The sequence below is a fragment of the Tetrao urogallus genome, assembly GCF_951394365.1.
Source record: "Tetrao urogallus genome assembly, chromosome: 1".
NCBI lineage: Eukaryota > Metazoa > Chordata > Aves > Galliformes > Phasianidae > Tetrao > Tetrao urogallus.
In genome coordinates, this window is record NC_136813.1 from 40,354,962 (window position 1) to 40,376,614 (window position 21,653).

Below are 21,653 nucleotides of genomic sequence, written 5' to 3' on the forward strand. Positions count from 1 at the left end.
CAAACAAGCAAGCACACTACGAGTGGACATTTCATCGCACACTATTTTAGAACTCACTAAAGCCAGAGCGATGAAACCAACAAAACCAATAACCCTAGCATTCATATCCTTGTTCTGCCATATATGCCACATTTGTGCAGGTAAGGTGAACATGTGACATTCTGTAGTGTTAAAAAGTGTTACAGACTTGCTGGAACCTCCCACTAGATTTGGCTGTAAACTCCGCACTCTTCACAAGGGTATCTACTGGACATATCACATAGTAAAGATTTAGATTATTGGCATCCTCAAAAAAACCCCAAAACAAACAAACAAGCAAAACAATAAAATTTGCAAATATCTCCTCCTGCATTATACTGCTTTGCTTGTCTACCTACTTTGTGGTAACTGACAATGATCCATTAGAACCGAAGTTATCTAGATCCACACTGACCATCTATAAAGCAAGGTATTACTCAGCTTCAGTAAGCTATTTTGGACATTTTCAACTGCGTTATCAAACTTGAGGTAGGATTCTTTTTTGCTATTACCATTTTTTTTTATTTATTTACTAGGATAAGGGAAAAAAATACCCCTACAGTTTCCCACAATGCACAGCACCATCCTCCCATCCCCAGAGAATAAAAACCAAAACTGAAGATCAACTTTGGACCTTGCCCAACCCCACATATTCCCCAGCCATGGCATAAAGAGGGAAATAAAGTTGAAAAGTACTGCTACTAGACTTTTGTCAACACAACAGAACATTATATAATACACAATAAAATGCTTCATACCTGGAGTTGAAAAAACGAAAAGGGTTAGCAGCTGACCTGGCACAGCCCCACATGCTCTCTCTGGAAATTGAACACAGACAATTAGGAATTTTAAGTTATCCCAAACAATTGCAGGGAACTTAGACAAACTTGGGGAACACTTACTGCAAAGTAAGCAAAGAGCCTCACCATGGAAGGGACTCAGGATTTTCCCACTTAAAACTCCTCCTTAAACTAAAAATGCTCTGTAGAGCTCCCAGATCATACCTAAGCAAGTCATTAAGAGCTCTGCCATTAATTTGCATGGGAGCAGAGTTAAGGCTTAAGGGCCCAGGTGTCATTTGGTTGTCATTCCAGATCACGGTGAAACACGTTTTCTCATTAAAAAACAATAAGTGACCAAGAAGAAAACACTAATGAGAATTTAGAGCAGGCAGATATTGCACAAAGAGGAAACAGAGGCTGGAACAAGCGTCCCCTCTAAAAATCTGCTGCTTCATTATTCCCAAGGTATCATAGAAAAGAACTAGCCATAAACGCTCTATTTAAAACTGAGATTCCAAGGAAAACAGATAATGTGGTAGAATACTATCTGGAATACTGAACAATACAAATATACTACATAATAGCTATGTAAGCCCTTACGCTGTGATTTGGACATGAACAGTCCATTTTTTACTACAAATCCTGATCTACTGTATGTGCCCAAACAAGCATCAGGCAGCTGCCTTTCTGAAACAGTTTCATAATATTAGGGGATAAAGCATAAAGCCAAGTCCATGAATAACCCCCTTCAGTCCTTCCCTCTGTAGTTTAGATCTCAAATGTACCATGAGGCCAACACCCAACAAGCCAACTAAAATATCAGAATAATAACCTAAACTGTAAAAAATGTTCTAGCACAATAGCAGTTGAATGCATGTGCACTGCAAAGATTTTGGATCCTTTACAGCAATTACTTAGAATGGCCAGGTTGGCATGGTAGTTGTTGAAAGCGAAAAGGAAACTTTCAAAGTGACTTCTCTTGTTTCATGCTCTCTCCTGTGGCCTAACCTGGCATCTCAATGTTTAGAAAGAATCTTTTCCCCCAAGATTTTGCACTGCATCTTTCAAACCTCTCATGCTTCCACATTTTGAAGTGTACAGTAAATATCTGTCTTCTCCACTGTTCGATTTTGCAATTTCTTAAATGATTCATTTCTGATAATGACAGAAATCTGCTACTGAAGAGACAATATGATGCAAAGAATCTTCATAGCAAAATCAGCTCTATCACAGTGTGACATTTCTTTCCCACTCTTTTTCCAACCTGACTTTCTGCATTCTTCAGAAGCGTATCTGAGGTATGTGTCCCATCAAATCACCAGGTACAGATTTTACTTTACAACTGCACCAACTCACAATCAAAGTCACCAGACAATATCTCTCCCACTCCACTAGCCTTCAACTGAAATGAATATGTACAGGAGAAATGGAAACTGGAAGCTATCACATTCACAGAATCACAGAATCACGGAATCACGGAATTGTAGGGGTTGGAAGGGACCTCCAGAAATCATGGAGTCCAACCCCCCTGCCAAAGCAGGTTCCCTACACCAGGTTACACAGGTAGGTGTCCAGGCGAGACTTGAACATCTCCAGAGAAGGAGACTCCACCACCTCCCTGGGCAGCCTGTTCCAGTGCTCCGTCACCCTCACCGTAAAGAAGTTCTTACGCACATTTGTGCGGAACTTCCTATGCTGCAGCTTATGTCTGTTTCCCCTTGTCCTGTCTCCACTCACCACTGAAAAGAGACTGGCCTCACCACTATGGCCACCACACCTTGGATATTTATAGACCTGGATCGGGTCCCCTCTCAGTCTTCTTCTCTCAAGGCTGAACAGACCCAGTTCACTCAGCCTTTCCTCATAGGAGAGATGCTCCAGGCCCTTCATCATCTTTGTGGCCCTCTGCTGGACTCTTTCCAAGAGATCCCTGTCTTTTTTGTACTGGGGAGCCCAGAACTGGACGCAGTACTCCAGATGAGGCCTTACCAGGGCAGAGTAGAGGGGGAGGATCACCTCCCTCGACCTGCTGGCCACGCTCTTTTTAATGCACCCCAGGATGCCACTGGCCCTCTTGGCCACAAGGGCACACTGCTGGCTCATGGCAAACCTGTCATCCACCAGGACACCCAGGTCCCTCTCCGCAGAGCTCCTCTCCAGCAGGTCATTCCCCAACCTGTATTGGTGCATGCAATTATTCCTCCCCAGATGCAAGACTCTACACTTGCTTTTGTTGAACTTCATCCATTTTTTTTCTGCCCAGTTCTCCAGCCTGTCCAGGTCTCACTGAATGGCAGCACGGCCTTCAGGCGTGTCAGCCAATCCTCCCAACTTCGTATCATCAGCAAACTTGCTGAGGGTGGCCACTATCCCCTCATCAAGGTCACTGATGAAGATGTTGAACCACTGACCGTTGTTGACCATTCTCTCCCATGTCAATTTATAATAATCTTTCAATTCTCTTCAGGTCTTAGTGGAAAAATACCTATTCCCACAGCTAATACAGACAGCAATACATTACCCAGAAATCATAATTCAATTTTGTATAATTCTTTTCATAACACTCCATTTTTAACATATAAGCAACAGGGTAAACAAAATTACTGCTGATGAGGATGAGAAGTATTTGCATGTTGAATTTCTGGCAATGGGAAATTCTGGTAAGAACAACCAGAAAAATCTATCTTCCCAACAATCCAAAAGACACCTAACACTCGTGTTCCTCTTTGTTTGGCCTCAAGGCCAAGTGGCTGTGGCTCACAAGTGAACACAACTCACTATGAGATGGCGAATGAGTTTCCTGCCCCACCTGTTTACCATACACTCACTCTGCCAATATCTGAATGGGACAAACAGAGATTACAAGTCAATTCTTCAGAGTAAACTGTACCTTAAAATACCATTCAGAAAATTGTGGAGGAGTTTGGTAGGGCAAAGACCAGCATTAAACTGCTTGCCTATGCAGAGAAGCATCCTGTATAGGCAGCTTTGTACTCACCTCCCACTGCTCTGACCTTGAAGAAGTGCCCAACTCTTGATTCTGGGGCTTGAAGATTTTCTTTGCTTTGGAAATGACTAAAACAGACTTGACAACAGCATAATCAGCATAAAACAGGATCTGTAATAGTCACTTTCCAATCCAAAATACCAGTGTAGGAGGAAAAAGAAGAGGAAAAGGATGTTGTGAAGCCGCTCCTAGATATTTTTCATGTCCTAGCTTTGCATTCGTTAATTGGCAAACATAGGTATCTGGCTTCCTAAGTTAGTGTGCTAACTGCTATGCCTGTATGCCAGATGTGAGCGCTCACCACCACTGCCACTAGTCATCATGGTATTGAAATGAACGGATCCCTTCTTGGGAGATATAGAGTGGGTTTTAAAACAAGTAGAAGTAGATCAGCTCTGAACAAAATGCTTGTTCTCTCATCTGCCACCATGGGAAGATGGCACTGCAGACCTTTCTTCTCCAAACTGTGCCTTAATGAACAGCTACAAGTCAAAAGCTCAACAGAGAGTAGAGATGACAATAGCCACACACCTAGCAGAGAACTAGAGCATTTAATACTTCACTGATGATGTTAAGAGAGTGCTGATGCATTTGTGTAGATGCTCTAAAACACTCCTGGAGCCAAACACCTATTTTATAACTTTACAACGCCTTCACCATGCCCCCTTAAAGCAGACAAAGCACATCTCATCTCAAGTGCCTGTGTTGTTATGGTTCATCATAGTTCTGAATACATGCAATGTTTCATGCATATTGCAAGCACACAGGACTAGTGGTACCTCTATGCCACACAGTATATTAACAGGCATGCTCCCATTATAGAACTGTACTTGGTAGTGTTCTCTACTTGGTAGGTAAAGCTATGAAGATTCAAATACATTCTCAAGCAAGAGGAAAAACATTTAGTTTGACTTTATCTTAATAGTGGCTAAGAAACTCAGAAATGATGTGATGATACCAAGTCAGGAAGGGGAAGTGCTGAGTGCAAAGGGAATCAACCGCTTCAGCTGAGTAAATCATCATTAATATACAAATTACTAAGAAACAGTATCCTACTCCTCTGCTTTTGAAACCTTGTTGATTGAGGTTTGTGTAAATTCAGTCATTATTCTAGTTCCTCCTGTGAACTTATTGTGTGAAGCTATTTACCTGACAGCTTTCTGGTTTACGCTGCAGTATCCCAATCCTATGCTAAACATTGAATCTTTGATGCAAATACTTGAGAAAAATATTTTGAAAAGATCGAAATTCCTACTAACTTTTAACAAGTGAATAAATGCAACTATTTCTTTTTGTGCCTGCTGGTAGGTCCTATTCCTACCCAGTTTATTACATTTTTAGGCTCTGCTTGCAACATTGGAGGTTTCCATATGTAGCAGATTGCGTAGACAAGCCTCACGATGAGCATTTTTCAGGTCAGTCTCTGACCTCAGTGCCTGCCAGCCCACTCCACTCTGCTTGAGTTTAGATACAGACTAAGGAAGAGTGGTTTTGCCACTTCATTCCACATTTGATGCCTCTTTTGTTTGCCATGGTTGTAACAAAGAAGGTGTCCACCTCGGCTCTGTCATTTGTGACTACTGCTACTTCTGACACACCACAGGATCAGATGTTATCTCAGCTGTGGGTTTGCTTCACTTCTTATTTCAACCATCAGTTCATTTTGGCTACAGTAACTTCATATGCTTAGTGGCATGAAGCTCCAATTAGCCCTCCCTTGAAGTGCCCAAACCAGTAATGGTCGTGTCCTCAGCCACACGCACATGAAAAATGACACTTCTTAGGCACAAGGTCTCAGAAAAAATTTCTTCCATATCCATTATCCAGGAATCTCCTTTCACTCCTCCTTACCTGAAGCCTGAAAAGAATTTGCTGTGAGAAATGAGGTAGTGGTGGAGTCAATCTTAGAGAAACAGGACTAATAAAGGGGAAAAACTGGACACTGTGAAGAAGGAAAACAGGAGAAAAAAAAAAGCATTGTTCTTCTTTAAGATTCCTGTACTTACACACTTTATCATGCCCAGCTAACCAGTGTTCCCCCCTTAAGAGTGCCCTCTTTGCTAGCAGTTCATATACCTGGGATCCACACGTCTTTCATGTTTTTGTGTGTATTGATCACACTCAGGAAACATTTTTCCATACATCAGCACTGGTATTACAAATTAATTGCACACCATGTTTGTCTGTCACAAAATCGCAGGAACAGGATCACGAAATAGGAAAGATAAAAAGTTATCTGATCTAGATAATGAAAAAGAAGTGATTTTGGCTCAAATGACAGCAGAGGACAATGCTCTTTCTTTTTCTTATCAGTATGTCAAGGTAGCAGTTCAGTGAAGTAGTTTTACTGAGGCTTCTTCTGGCAGAATTGTGCTGTCTAACCCACACTGATGAATATTTGCTGCAGTTCTAAACTTCTTCACACGCACAGCTCTGCCTCCACTTTCGGTGTTGATTTAGAAAGAAAATACAGAAAAAGCTGAATAATGAATCACTGGGGAAATTCCTGTCAAATAGGTGCATAAACTGCTAACTGCAGAGCAGTAACACATATTGTTATTTATAATTCATATTCAGTGTCACGCTCTTGAAGCAATTACACAATGCCTGCCTCTATCAATACAACGCATTTCACATCTCTAACCACTAATGACTTCAGCTTCACTCTAGAGCAATAGTAGTGAATTCAGCATGAGACTAGAAGGCAGATGCTCCTGATCTCAGCTCACCCTCTGCTTTGCTATGTGGCCTTGAGCAAGTCACTAACCTGAGGATAAATTATAATATCTGAACACACAGGGGACCAGTACAATTTAATTAGTTAATATTTGCAAAGCTCTCAAAAGATAAAAAAACACTGCATTAATTATAATTGTACTATATTGTTTTGAGGCATTTTATTAGAAGGCATGCTTGTGTAAACATGCTTAGCAATGTAAAATCCTAACAATGGAGAAGTTTGAAAGCTACCTTTAAATGCCTGGCATTTCTTGGACAAAAATTAATCATAGAATCACAGAATGGGTTGAAAAGGGCCACAGTGATCACCTAATTTCAACTCCTCCGCTATGTGCAGGGTTGCCAACCACCAGACCAGGCTTCCCAGAGCCACATCCAGACTGGCCTTGAATGCCTCCAGGGATGGGGCATCCACAGCCTCCTTGGGCAACCTGTTCCAGTGTTGCCATTTTTTAGAAGGCAATTATATTAAACAATCAAATATAAATACTGAACTGAAACTAGAAAACAAGATCTTTGGAGGTTTGTTTGCAATGAATAATGATAACGAAAAAGATGTACAGAAAAGTATCTATGAACCCACACGTTACAAATAAGTGTCCTGCTGCACCAGTCTGGTCCCCAAACACCCTAAGCGTCACTTTCTTTTTAGCAATCCAGACCTCTGTTATGGTTTCTAGATTAATCATTAGATGCAATGCAGTTAATGATAAAACTCCTCTGAGCTTTAACAGAGGCAGGATTCCTTGATTCTTCCAGCTTATTATGCACTTTATTTAAATCTTCCTCTTAAAAAGATAATATTAGTCCTAGTAATGATATGGTAAAATATCTAGTGAAGCTCAATGCCTGGCACTTCAAAGTGATTCAAAAGAGAGGACAGATTTCCTAATAGTAATGTTTCCTTGCTCTAGATTCTAGATCTGTGCAACAGTCACTTGTAACTCACTGTTAGAGGGTGGGCAGGAAGAAAGGGCAGGAAGAAACTGATATTGTGTAGATCAAGTTAGAAGCATTTTTATTTTCAAACTAGGTTTCTTCAAGAAATAAATATTCCCATCTCCTAACACACTGCCATTTAAGGAATACCATCCCTTCAGGCAGCTATGGTAATTTCTTTGTAGAAGCTGCTTTTGATTTACAGTTGCTGTCCACCTGGCACTTGTTCCTAATGATCGCTGGCTGATGGGGAATCTGTTTTCTTGGCAAAAGGCTCTGGACATGCACAAGCAGATTTCCACACCAAGAATCCCAGTGCTTTTGTACATGTGTGCAATGGTATCCTGTGGTTTTATTGCCCAACCTATCAAGTTATTAAACTTCTTTTTTTTTTTTTTTAGAATGTTGTATATGCAAAAAAAAAAAACCAAACCAACAAAACACCTTTTAGATTAATATAGATCTGTGGATAACTTTGTAAAGTGCAGAATAAATACAGCGCAGAAGAAATCAGCACTTCTTTAGTTAGTCATACAAACTGCATGTAAGAAGAGATCATATCCTGTAGTAGTGGCGTAGGCCCAAAGTTTAGATGTGCTGGCTCAGTTTCTTTGTAAGTCACAGACTTTTGTTGTGGCCTTAGATAGTCCCATGGAACAGGATTCCTCACATAACTGCAGCACTGTTAAGGTTAATTGTTCTCTCTAAGCCATTTGCGCAGGCTTTCTCATAACCATTGGTGAAGTCAGGTATCTCCAAAAGGCAGGTGGTCACAAATGATGAGATGAGCGGACCTACAAGTATGCACATCTCCACTCCAATCCAAAACACTCAAGCATAATTTTTAGGTAGTTTAACTTAGCAGACATGAATCTTAAGTACAAACTGCACAGTCCAGTACTGCTCAGAGGTTCCCTGGTCCAGCTGAGACACAGCATTCTTCTGCTGTCCAACCCAGTGCCATTTTATTGAAGCACAATCCCTTTCTTTTCTGCCATAGTATACACATGGGAGACTGCTGACAAAAAGTAAAACTAGTACAGAAAACATCCTTGAAATAACCACAAAGTGAGGGCATCAACCATAATACATGCCCAATACGAGATGACAGGGCTCCACATCACCAGGGCATCCCACTTATGTCAATATCCGTGCAGTCAGTTCAGTACAGTGACTTGAGGGCTGAGGAGAAGCCCTAGGCAAAACAGCCTGTGAGGAGACGGGGGATCCTTTGGGGCACCTGGCACTCCTCTACAATCTTCTGCTCTAAGGTCTTACTGAGATGGAAAAAATTTACTGCAATGGACAAATGCATCCCAGACTTGGAAAATCTTCATGAGAAGTCAAACTGAAGCGGATATATTCCCACAGTTTTACTTCAGACAAACTAGCATTCTCTAGTGAAAAAAAAAAATGCTTTATTGAGAAATTCTGGAGCAGCACTACTCAGTTCTTCATGTGCAAAATCACCTCTCAGCTGTGAGCCAGTTTTAACTTGAGCATTTGTTCACAGAGGGTGGATGTACCAGAGCAGAGAGAAGCAAGGTTCACGCAAGTACTGCCAAAACACCCTTACTTAGGTTTCCTGGGAGACTTAGGATAAAGTATCTTGTTTGTAACTAGAGGAAAAAACTGAGGTGAAAGTTCCCTATAATGAATAGCACAGCAGTAGCAATGATTGCAGCTGAAACAGGAAAACAGACAGTATCAGTCTAGAAAATGAATGGTTGATGGGAACAACACTTATAAAACCTGTGAGAGATAAAAAAAAATCAACCACAGGACTGTGGAAATAAGAGATATAAGGAGAAACAAATCAGATGTGAAAGCTACATACCATCTTCAGAGTACCCTGGTACCGTGGCTGTGCTATCTACCTGCTGGGGACTTAGCTTTTCACTACTGCAGTATCCAAAACCATGTTCTAACAGAATTTAAAAATAAAGATGATCATGTTAGCATTAACATATCAATCTCATAACATAGCCAAATAGAAGGGGCAGCAGGATCAAAGCCCCCAGTCTCATTTTCACACAAGCACTTAGCAGCATCCAGGGCAGCACAAAAGGAGTTCACACAAAAGGTCACCATGGTCACATCCAGATGACAAATCACATTTCTATGAGGTAACTGCAGCTATAACTACCAGTATTCAGGACTTCCTTTCTGAATTTTCTGTCTCTCAGTCACTCTAGAGAAACAGGAAGCTATCTTAAGCAGCAACATCAGTTTACATGCACAGTGCATCTTCTCCTTGGTATTATCTAAAGAAAATAAAAGAAGGTTTTATCCACCTACATCCCACAGTGAGAAAAAAAGTAAATAGAGACAGAAAGGAATGTCTAGATTTTTTTTTAATTTTTTTTTTAACCAATACATTTATCATAAGTTCACATTACAACTCCCCCTCTGTCCCTCCCACTTCTGCCCTCAGTCTCTGCATGTAGGGGAGATGACTTGGCACGTGTTTTTTGCAGGGAGAGAGCTGCATGTTTTAAGATACTGGAGTTATGTGGTGCAAGCATGCAGGACAAGAAGGAGATGAAAGCCCTGATCAAGTTTTGCACTGCTATGCACCATGGGGTGGCTCCTGAGACCCACTGTATCATAGCTATCCAGGGGTGGGAGGGCTCCTAAGCTGAGGGAACAACCTATAAGGGGCACCTTACAACAATTTACTGGTCTTCTAAGCCTTGACTAATGCTTTCTCTTTCCTTGCCTTCATAAAGATTTCTGGAGTGTGTCTGAGATTTGACCCTGAATATACGATGCTATCCTTGCTGTGTGATAAGTATCCAGTGGTGTCAGGCATATAGAAGCAAACCTGCTCTTTATTAGAGAGCTACATGTCAGAATGAGTTTGTAAAACATGCTAGAAAAAGGATGAAATGCTGCTTACAGTGCAAAGCTCACTGAAATCTGCATATTGAGGCAATATTTATTACCAGACAGAGCAAATTATCTAAGATTAATAAATTATTCTTAATCTAAGATATGGTAAGGCACAAGAACTGTCACGAAGCAGCACTCTCACATGAAGAAATTTCACCCTAGTGCTTTGCTTGAAATAATCACTTTGTTTATCTATAACTTTACATTATTGATTGGGTTTGCTGAGCTGAAGTAGGACTACAAAGTCATTCCAAACCAACTAATGAGAAGTCTGCAAGCTCTGCCAATACAAAGCTAGCAGCAAGAAGGCAATTTCCCTGAGAAAAAATAGTCATACTTGGTTATTTTACAAATATGCAACCAAATTACATTTCTGTTTAAGTAAATAAAACTAACGCCAAACACGCAACTCTTAGCATCTAACTGTCCGAATGTTTCTGGTAAGAATTTTTTCCTACTTAGACTATAATGGACCTGAAACAAAGCAGAAACACAGGAGGATGCCTTCAGTTTTACATGATATGAAAAGCAAAGCTGTCATACAGGCATTCCAAGCTATCCTGTGAACTACCCACATAAGGGGAATTTCCAAGGCAACAAGCTTAAAAATGGTTATATTAATGTCATTCCCCCTCAGACACTGACTGGTTTTCTCCAGTTCATGGCTAATCCTTGGTGTTACTCATCCAACTTAGCAGGTTTAGACCCAAGGGAAGATGTTGGTACATGCAGCACCAACTCCCACTTGGTGGCATACTGACCTTCAAGTCCAGCCAAGGGTTGACTTACCTTCACCTGGCACTAGGGTGTGCACTGCAGGGCCAATGTGCATACCCTAGACAGCTGTGCGCATGGCCTCCCTAAACTACATGGTTCTCTTTCTCCCTAAATTAGACAGCTAGCATTGGTCAAAAGAATTACCAGCTGGGCACATCTCCTGCTATCTGCTCCATATGCTGGGAGGCCAGATAATGAGCCTGGATGCAGATGTCTAATTAGGCAATTGGAGGATAAGGGCCAACAGGCAAACATATATTACATAGACGTGTATTTATAATCCTTATGAAGGATAATTTAAAAAATGTATAAAACCCAATCAGAAAAAGGTCAAATACAGTCTGGCACCTGCCACTAGCACATACAAACTAGGACTGGCATTTTGTTAAACAAGGACAACAGCAACCAATGCTGAAGAACAGGATACTGACATCCCTTTGGAGGCAGCCACGCTGCATTTGCCACTATCCTCCACGAAGAGAATACTCTCACCAGTAAGTTATTTGTCATTAGCCGTTTACCTGTTCACAAGAAAGCACTTAAATACTGCTTAAGAAAGTTCTATTGCTATAGGAGAATCTTCTAGACTCTGAGGTCAACCTACCACATCTCAACACTTAGCTTAGATCCACCTGAAACACTCATTCCACTCGTTCTTTGCATGCACCTACACTGGCCAGTTACTCAGGGAACAGGAGGTGCCTGTCCTCGTCTTCAGAGGAAATTCCTGTCCGCTAAGTTTAGATACTAAACTGAGCACAGAGTATCTCCCTTTGGAAGGCTTCAAAGGCACTTTCCTCTCTGCAAGAATGGGACACAGAACGCAGGCTTTTAATTTCAGTGAATTGCTTTGCTAGACATCTAAAATTAAGGTACAGGCTAGATGACAAAATTATAGAATGGAGCCTGCCCGTGAGGCAATGTATTATAGACCAAGGAAGAAATGAATGGAATGGAGTCAGTATAATGTGCTAACATCTTTTTCTTCAGCTCAGCAGCTGTATGTATAGTGTCTGCAACCGAGAATGAAGTAAAAAATAAGACAAATTGCAGATCACAGTCAAATTAAATTTTCCTAATGGGGCTTTTGAAATAAACTAACAGATTACTGTTTAAATAAAACCTGGAACAAGGATGAGTTGATGCTGTATTATTAAATTTCTTAATTTAATTCTTAAGCTCCAGAGCCAGCCAAGTAATATTCAACACATTTTCCTTCATAAATTGTGGAATGAATTATTCTAAAAAAGCTTTTCATGGTTTGACCGATTCTCTAAGTGTTCCAGCAATGTCAAGCACATAAAACAGCATCTTCCTGCCACTCATATGTTAAAAGTATTCACCAGCTCTCCATGCCTTCTTCTCTTTTCTTTAATTAGGCAAAACTATTTAAAGCAAAATCATGATGGGTCATACTACTTTTCTGGCTTATTATGTGTGCTATAAACTGAGAAAAAAAATACTTGGCACTTCAGGGTTGGGTGCTGTAACTAACAAATTTAAAATATGTGTGAGGCCTGTCAGTCAACCAGCAGCAGCACTTGTGAAGAACTGTTTCCTTCCTTTATCACTGTCATGCTAATTACAGTGAGAGCCAGCACCCTGCCTTGGCCATGACATACACCCTCTCTGCTCAGGGGGAATACAGATTTGAGGATCACAATTTCAGTGCTTGACCCAAAGATGAGTTAGCAGGTGTCTGATCAAAGTCCTCCCGAATCGGGACAGGTGGAGTGTTTCTGAGAGGCAGCATGGCTGGATGCTCTTTCAGGCCCCCAGTACCTGCTAAGTCTGCACTGGAGAATCATTACTGCCAGCCCTCTCCTGCACAACACATCTTCCTTCCTGCACCTCTGCACGTAATGTTGAGTTACTGTGGGAAGGGGGTGATGTAAGGAACACCTCAGGAAGAAAATTCATGTCCCAGCTGCCTAAACAGTGCAAAAAAAGCAGTTCCCCCCAAACACAACAGTTTTCTCTCAGCATATAGATTATTGCTTTGGGAACATCAGCATTTTTGGCTATTGATAGCCAGGAAAGAAAAGAGAATGTAAGTACTTTTAGATATTAATACATTTAAAATGCATTTGTAATTAATTATATAACAACAATGTCTCGCAGCCCTTATTATATCCCTTCCTATTTAATAATGTCCAGAAGGCCCATAGTTTGAACCTCTTGGATGCAGTAATATGTTTTGTAGGGCTAGCACAGGCTTCAGTGCCTGGAGGCTCTAGTTCTATTTCCAGCTCTGCTTCAGACTTACAGGGTGACCTTTACACATAGCCTCATTTTCCTCACCTATAAAAGGGGATATTAATACTTATTTACCTCACAGTTGGTTCCCTTCCAGCTGCTACAGTGACTGAGCAAGCTTATGTGCCTGCAGAATTACTAATGCTTGTGATAAACTTTCTCTTTTTTTTGAACAAGCAATAAAGAAATTAAATCGGGAATATATTTTGTCCATCCAGAAAGTAAAAGTACAAAGAAAAACAGCAGTAGAAGAAAGAATGTTCAAAGCACACCATTAATTTCCTTTCAATTATTCTATTCTTCACGAGAAATGTGGGTGATTTCTGTTTGACAGCAACTAGAAGAAACTTCCTGATGCTGCTTTCAATCAGTAAAAAAGTGTTTGCTTTTTTTTTTTCAAGGCAAGTCTAAACTGCTATCCCTTTGGAGTAAATATAAATACACTACCAGGTCTGTAAGCAAATAATGGAGAATAATTTTAATCTGAAACTTTACCTAGTAATTAGGGAGGAAAGAAATGAAAATGAATCAGAGAGAGCAGAGAGCGGTAGCTATCTCTTCCTAAAGAGAATGAAGCTAAACAACAAAGCTGCTAGCAGGTAGGCCGGCTCAAAGCTGAGAGACACATCTGCAGAGCCGCTGATGACCGGTGCCTCCAGCAGCCAGGGCACACCTTGGCAGTACTTGTCTCACTCTGAGAAGGCGATACTTACTCTTGTACTGCTCTGGCTATGGAGAGCGCTGTAGATCCAGTTTCATTAACGCTATCTAAGGTCACATTTGGCAGGTCGTCATCATCACTGTCACTTTTAATTTGTCTGGGAGATAGGCCTCGGGGGTCCATTTGTGCTGGAAAGAGACATATAATGGATTAATATGAGCATGCTGAAATTAATCTTGTCCCAGAACAACATTAGGGTGTACAACACATCCATCCACTTAAGCTGCATGGCACATTTCGCTTGAAGCTTCACAAATAAGATGTCATATTTGCAAAATAATCTAGCAGTTCTACAGATAAACACAAACGTTTCCAATGGCATGCAAATATTTGAATGCATACAAGCTATAGGAATGCATTCTGTGGACCTAAGCCACTGAACACAGATCATTATGCATACACAGTGTTCGTCAAAGACTCAGTTCACCCTCAGTTCTGGATGTCTTCAGAAAATGAAGAAAATGCATTTGCTTTGTGCTTTGTACATCACACATGAGAGCAAATTTTACAGCTAAATTTCAAGAGTAATCCTTTGTTTTTGACTGCCTGTTCTAAGACACTGGGTTGAGATCTGTGTCACGCCAGTCAGCTCACAGCTAGGCATCTAAAATAGGCCAGGTATCCAGTTTTCTGTCAGTGTCAACTTCTGAAAGTGCTTTCCCTACTGTAATGTGTCAAAGCATTTACAAATAACCTTGCACAGACGGCTAACTTTCAGGTGACTGATGCTGGGTAACTAAGCTTCTTCCTTTAAGTAAGACCTTTCGGAAAGGTCACATGCTCTCAAGTCTTAAGAACATCCAAACACTCACTGCAGGACTATTTTGTCCATCCACAGTTTACAGCATCCATACTGTATGGTAATGCAGTAGATGTTAAGGTGCAGGCAGCGAGGAGCTGTATTTGTGAGGCAAGGCCAGGGCTGCCCCATGCTGGCCTCACTGCAGCGCATGGTTGAGCCTGGCAGCCAAGATGGCGGTGCCTCAGGGCAAGGCTATTTGTGAAAGGGCAAAAACACTGCACAGGCAGTGAAGAAAAAAAGCGAGTAACAGTCCTGACAGCAGAGCCAGACAAGAAGGAATGGAAGGAGGTGCTCCACATATCAGAGTGGAGATTTCCCTGCAGCTTGTGGGAAGAACCCCTGTGGAGCAGATACCCATACTGCAGTCTGTGGAGGGAGTATTTCCTAAATGGGGAAGCTCAGGAGCAAGCTGGAGAAAGCTCTTATGATAAGAACTACAAGCCATAGAGAGCCCACATTAGGCAGGCTCATCCTAAAGGACTGCAGCCTAAGGAAGAGCCATGCCGGAGCCAGAGGAAAGTGTGAGGAAGAAGGAGCAGCACAGACAAACTGCTGTGTTCTGACCATAAGCTTCATTCCCCATCCTCCTGTCTTCCATCTTATTTTCTCATTACATTTTCAAGGTCAGGCTGACCAGGCTCTGAGGAACCTGATCTAGCTGTCAGTCCCTGTTCATTACAGAGGAGATGGACTAGATGACCTCTAAGTGTCCCTTTCAACTCGAGAGATTCTATGATTCCAAGTTCTGTCGAAGCAGGGAAGAGTGGCTGGATGGAGTCTGGCAGACAGTCAAGAGTCAGCCCTCCAGAGGTACCTTTTGTGAAAACAGAGACAGCTAAGGAGACCAAAAACATAGGCTACATGTGTCCTCTCTTCACTCTCAGCTACTGCCCTCTAAAGTGAAGCACGGACAACAGTACGCTGAGAGAGGAAACCAAGAGATGGATTGAGAGCAAACTTGGGGCACAATCACAGAATTACAGAATCACAGAATCACAAAATGGCCAGGGTTGGAAGGGACCTCAAGGATCATGGATCTCCACCCCCCCTGCCACATGCAGGGCCACCAACCTCCCTATTTAATTCTACAACAGGCTGCACAGGGCCCCATCCAATCTGGCCTTGAACACCTCTAGGAAGGGGGCATCCACAACCTTTCTGGGCAGCCTGTTCCTGCACCTCACCATTCTCAGAGTAAAGAACTTTCCCCTGATATCCAACCTAAATCCTCCCTCCCTCAAAATCATTTCCCCTTGTCCTGCAGTTATCTACCTTTTCAAAGAGTTGATTCCCCTCCTGTTTGTAGGCTCCCTTTAGGTACTGAAAGGCTGCAATGAGGTCACCCCGCAGCCTTCTTTCTTCCAAGCTGAACAAGCTCAGCTCCTTCAGCCTGTCTTCATAGGGGAGGTGCTCCAGTCCCTACAGTTTCCCACAAGTATGAACTGGGATACTGACTGGAGTTGCTTGCATCAAGGTATAAATCCAGAGATAAACTTTAGAGGTGAAGTAAACAAACACTCCTTGTCACCTGTGAATTACCATGCACAATCATTAGGCTCTGAGAGATACTGAAAGCATGTGGAGCGGAGAGCAAAACCAGAGAGATGCCTGATACTGCAAGGGAGGAGCAGGAAGGGAGGGCAGGCAAGAGATTTGTTTATAAATGTACATACTTTGTTTGGCCAGGTGAAACAGAAGAACGTAAGATAACTTATTTAATGAGCTTACCGTTCCAGTTTGTTAGCTTGTACTCTAGCACACTGTGAGAGAGAGGATGCTTTCTGGGTCTTGCTTACATGTGTTTCAAGAAAGACAGCTTTTATTCTCCTTCAAGCTCTGGCTAAGGAGAGCCCTAGAGAACAGGTTTCCTTTACAGATCACAAACAGTTCACAAGGTGTCTCACAAGGTGTTCATAAGGTGTCTGTGGCTACACAACAACTTTGAAAATCACAGTTAAATTTCCCATTTCACCACATTTTTTCAGTTGCTGTATTCACACGACTCTAGAAAAGGGACTGAGTTACACTGAAGAATGGGAGGGATATAATACTCCAAGAGCTGTGTGGCCATAAAAGTAGCACTGATGGATAGCTGGGCTCTTGAAAAGAAAGCACTCCCTAAATGAGTGATGACTCTAGGGAAAGTTGGTCTTAAATATTAATTTATATCTTGGCGGCGAACCACTTCTGAATGAAAGAACAGTGACTGATTATAACTACCCTTCAGCTGCATTTTTATTTATGTTAAAGAACTTCACAAAGAAATTGTTATTAAAATATGTTCAGTAAGCCAATGTAGCAATCCCCTCCTGAAGCACAGCCCATAGTGCAGATGCACACGATTACTTCTATTAGCACAGTTAAAGTGCCTCAGTACTACTGGCTGCATTCTGTTTGCTTGTTATTTCTGCATGTAGAACCAAGAAAGCACCTTTTGCTTATCAAATCAAAGACTGTTGATAATGAAAAATAACCTGCACTGAGACAAGCATGCAGCATCTTAAAAATTATTCAAATGTTTAATTATTTTGGGTAGATCCCCATTCTGACCATGCTTCTGAAAATTATAACTTATTCATGATGATATGTAATGTGTTTCTGATCATCAAGGATAATTTAGTATTTAAGAGTGACAGAACACTCAAATCAGCTGATTTGGCCCCAGAAAATTATTTGGAAAGAAGGCGCTACTTCTGAGCTTACTTATTCGGTAACAAGGCTATCTTTTAAATGAAACTTTAAGATGATTATTACTTACTCTATTACTTTTCCAGTTTTTCTTAAAGTGACTCTCATTGCAGGAAGTTATGCATTTATATACACCCAGTTTTAAATGTTTCATAGGTGATGCATTTGTAAAATGAAATTAAGTAAAAAAATGTGTTTGTTACTTTGCATTTACTGCGGCTTAACCCAACTTGCGCTATGGAAAACGCTTTAAGAAGCTAAATCAGAAACTTTCTTGATGTTTACATCCAGGTTTAACCTAAAATCATGGAAGTTACTTAGCAATTTAGTCCACAATATAGTTATTATACACCAATTTTGAACACTTTACTATGAATACACCTACTGTGCTGATGTAAGTGTGTACAATAAGTATCTTACATACTTGTGTTGCTTGTAAGACACACTGTTTCATTATTATTATAGAGTGTCAGCTCTTAAGATATTATTGGGATTTCTACACCATTTGCTGTTGTTTTTAAATAACCTGAGGAATGTGTTTAAAGTGAAAATTCAGTTACATTAAATTAATGCCTTCTGTTTGTGTGTGCTCAATGAGGTACACAGTACTCCCTATACTCCTCATGCACCTATGAGGCTGCCAGTGGAACTGTGCTTTTGCAGCTAAGGATAATACAGCCCCATGGACACTATTTCCTTCACCAGCAGCTAACATTTGAGAACATCACAAGGTGTTGTGACACATCAGTATGGTGAGAGTGAAATGCTAGGAATGGAAAGATATTTTTGTTATATTTTCAAAGTGAACCTAATTCAAGATGGACATTAAATTAGAGAACGATGCAGAGATTATTCCCTTATTTTTTAATGTCAGCCATATACATACACATTTTTTTTTTGGTCCCACTTTCCATTTGTGACCTCTTCTCCTGCTCAGTCTCCCCACAGCCCTCTAATTGTTTGCTCTCTTTCTCCTGGAAGGCCAATGGTATCCTGGACTCCATAAGAGGAGGAGCGACCAGTAGGCTGAGGGAGGTGATTGTTCCCCTCTGTTCTGCCCTCATGAGGCTCCATCTGGAGTACTGCATAAAAGTCTGGGGCCACAACACAGGAGAGATGTGGAGGTTGTGAAGAGGGTCCAGGGGAGGGCCACAAAGATGATCCAAGGGCTAGAGCACCCCTCCTATGAAGACTGGCTGAAGTCTTCACAACCTCACCACCTTCACAACCTCAGCCTGAGGTTGTGGATGCCTCATCCCTAGACGTGTTTAAGGCCAGACCGACTGAGGCCCTGGACAATCTGATCTACAGCAGCTGGCAACCTTGCCTGTGGCAAGGGAGTTGGGACATAATGATCCCTTCCAGCCCAAGCCATTCTCTGATTCTGTTATTCAATTTATGCCTATTAGATTCTTTGATAGCACTGGGGAAGAGCAAGTGTTGAAAGCCCTACAGGTGCTCTTTGCCCCAAAGACTCTCCATGGAGGACCAGTGGAACACAAAGCAAGATAGGTTCAACTTCCTTCCTTCTCCTGCTTTGTATTTGGACAGCCATGATGCCGGTGAGCCAAGGTGACTATCCAGGAGGTTGAGCTTTGCCTCAGATATGTGGGGTAAACTGCCCTGTTTTCTCCACAGCATGGCTGCAGCTCCTGTAAGGAGAAGCAGCCTTTAAAGCTTTTCCTCCCTCAAAAGAGTTGTGTGAAAAACCAACTTGCCAAAAGCCTAACAGATCTCTCCTCCTCACCACTCACTACAGTGCATGAACCACAGCACAGATTTTTATACGTATATAATTTGCAATTGCTACTTGTGTCAACACCGTTCACTTTCTCTTGGACATCTAAGAACAACTGTTGAATGGCTGGTACCAAGTTTCATATACACAAGAAGCAGTTCATAAATGCTGAATTAAGAGCAAATATTGGCCTAATGAACATCAAACAGGAAAGAAGGAAGAGATGTAGGCAAGAGATAGTTTAACAAAATTAGATGAAAAAGGTGGAGGACAAGTGAGTAATGGAAAACAATTGGCAAGCAAGAGACTCCACAAGACATGCCAGTACATTTTAACCTTCCCTTTGTATGGGGACCAAGATTTTTGTTGAACTTAGTACCATGGGTCTTAAAGAAATCTGGCTGCACCACTGAATCAAGTCTTCCCTAGTACAAGCAGACATATTTAATCAATAAAGCTTGATCTGAAAATGATCTGGTTTTCTTCCCCTTACTATTCCTCTCGAAAGGCAAGATTTGTCCAGCACAACTATCCAGTGATTCTGATAAGTGTGAATGAGGCTAAGGTGAGTCAAGCAAAAAGAAACAAGTTAGAGACAGGCTTCATGAGGCAAAGTGTCATTGAAAGACCCCACAGGAGTTCCAGAAGCAAGCTTTAGCACAACACGCTGGTAAGACTGGCAAGCCTGGTGAGTTATTTAAGAACGTCTTTAGACATAAATGGCTGCAAACAGTCACATCACTTTCTTTCCCTGTTAGCCTCAAGAAACAATGACATTTTCTACTAAAGATAACACAGAGAACTGCTTTTGACACAAACATATACGCAGCCTCTCCTTGATATACATATTGTCAAACTGTACCAAAAAGGGGTTTCCTTCGAGGCAATACAAATGAACTCATCCTGTACTTGTTTTAAGGTAGGATCTGCAAATGGATCTGACAAAAGATGCATGCCAACCTGTAAATACTATAGAACTTAGTCTACCACCATTAATACGGAATCTGCCAACTGTTAGCTGCCAGTGGAAGAAAGTCTGATCTGGATCAGATATAACATCATTTCTATTTCTGTCAAACTTAACACAGCTTCTGGCAGTAAAATTTATGTTGGTTTTTGGGGCCAGGCAATAGAATCATAGAATCACAAGATTGGAAAAAACCTACAAGATCATCTAGTCCAACCAACCTCTCATCACGACTGCTACCACAAGCTGCTAAACCGTATCTCGTAGCTCCTCATCCAGATGCCTCATGAACACTGCCAGGGACAGCGACTCCAACACCTCCCTGGGCAGCCATTCCAGTGCCTGACCACTCTCTCAGAGAAGAATTTCTTCCTTACGTCTAATCTAAACCTCCTCTGGTACAACTTGCGGCCATTTCCTCAGGTCCCGTTTGTGGCCTGGGAGAAGAGGCCAATCCCTTTCTCATCCCAACCTCCCTTCAGGAAGTTGTAGAGTGCAATGAGGTCTCCCCTGAGCCTCCTCTTCTCCAGACTGAACAATCCCGGATCCCTCAGCCGCTCCTCATAAGATCTGTGCTCCAGACCCCTCACCAGTTTTGTTGCCCTCCTCTGGACACGTTCCAAGGCCTTGTTGTCTTTCTTGTAGTGAGGGGCCCAAAACTGAACACAATTCTTGAGAAGCATCCTCACCAGTGCTGAGTAGAGTGGGATGATCACCTCCCTGCTCCTGCTGGCCACACTATTTCTAATGCAGGCCAGGATGCCGTTGGCCCTCTTGGCCACCTGGGCACACTGTTGGCTCATGTTCAGCTGAGCATCAAACAACACCCGCAGGTCCATTTCCTCTTCACAGTCATCCAGCCACTCATCCCCAAGCCTGTAGCGCTGCATGGGGTTGTTGTGACCAAAGTGCAGAATCCGACACTTGGCCTTGTTGAACCTCATCCCATTCACCTCAGCCCAGCGATCCAGCTTATCTAAATCCCTCTGAAGGGCCTCCCTACCCTAAGGCAGATCAACACTACCTCCCAACTTGGTGTTATCTGCAAACTTACTGAGAGTACACTCAATACTTGATCCTGGTTCTGGGGACAAAATTACCTTTCCTAAAATGCCGGAACAGACTTCTTAAAGTTGTACGAGTTTTTAATGGGTGCTGATGTATTTTGTGCTTTCTGGCACAGAATCTATGTGAATGAATGAACCTGCCAGCTGAAAGAGGAACAAATCCCTTGGATCCACGGCAGAAGACAGAGCCTTCACCTTCCCAAGGTAATAATGTAACTACAAGGACACATAACTGTCGTATTTTTTTCCTTCCCCGCTCT

At 41.9% G+C, this 21,653-nt stretch overlaps 1 protein-coding gene across 1 annotated transcript in view; it reads right to left on the reverse strand.

The window, feature by feature from the left end:
- The window catches only part of KLF12 (KLF transcription factor 12), a gene marked incomplete at its 3' end in the record, with an annotated part of 258,378 nt that overhangs the window by 57,950 nt on the left and 178,775 nt on the right, over positions 1-21,653 (reverse strand). The window contains exons 4-5 of the mRNA XM_079549022.1: positions 14,124-14,259; positions 777-836 (exon numbers count right to left, since the gene is read on the reverse strand). Coding sequence (XP_079405148.1) covers positions 777-836; positions 14,124-14,259 — 196 coding nt within the window. The remainder of the gene's footprint in view (positions 1-776; positions 837-14,123; positions 14,260-21,653) is intronic.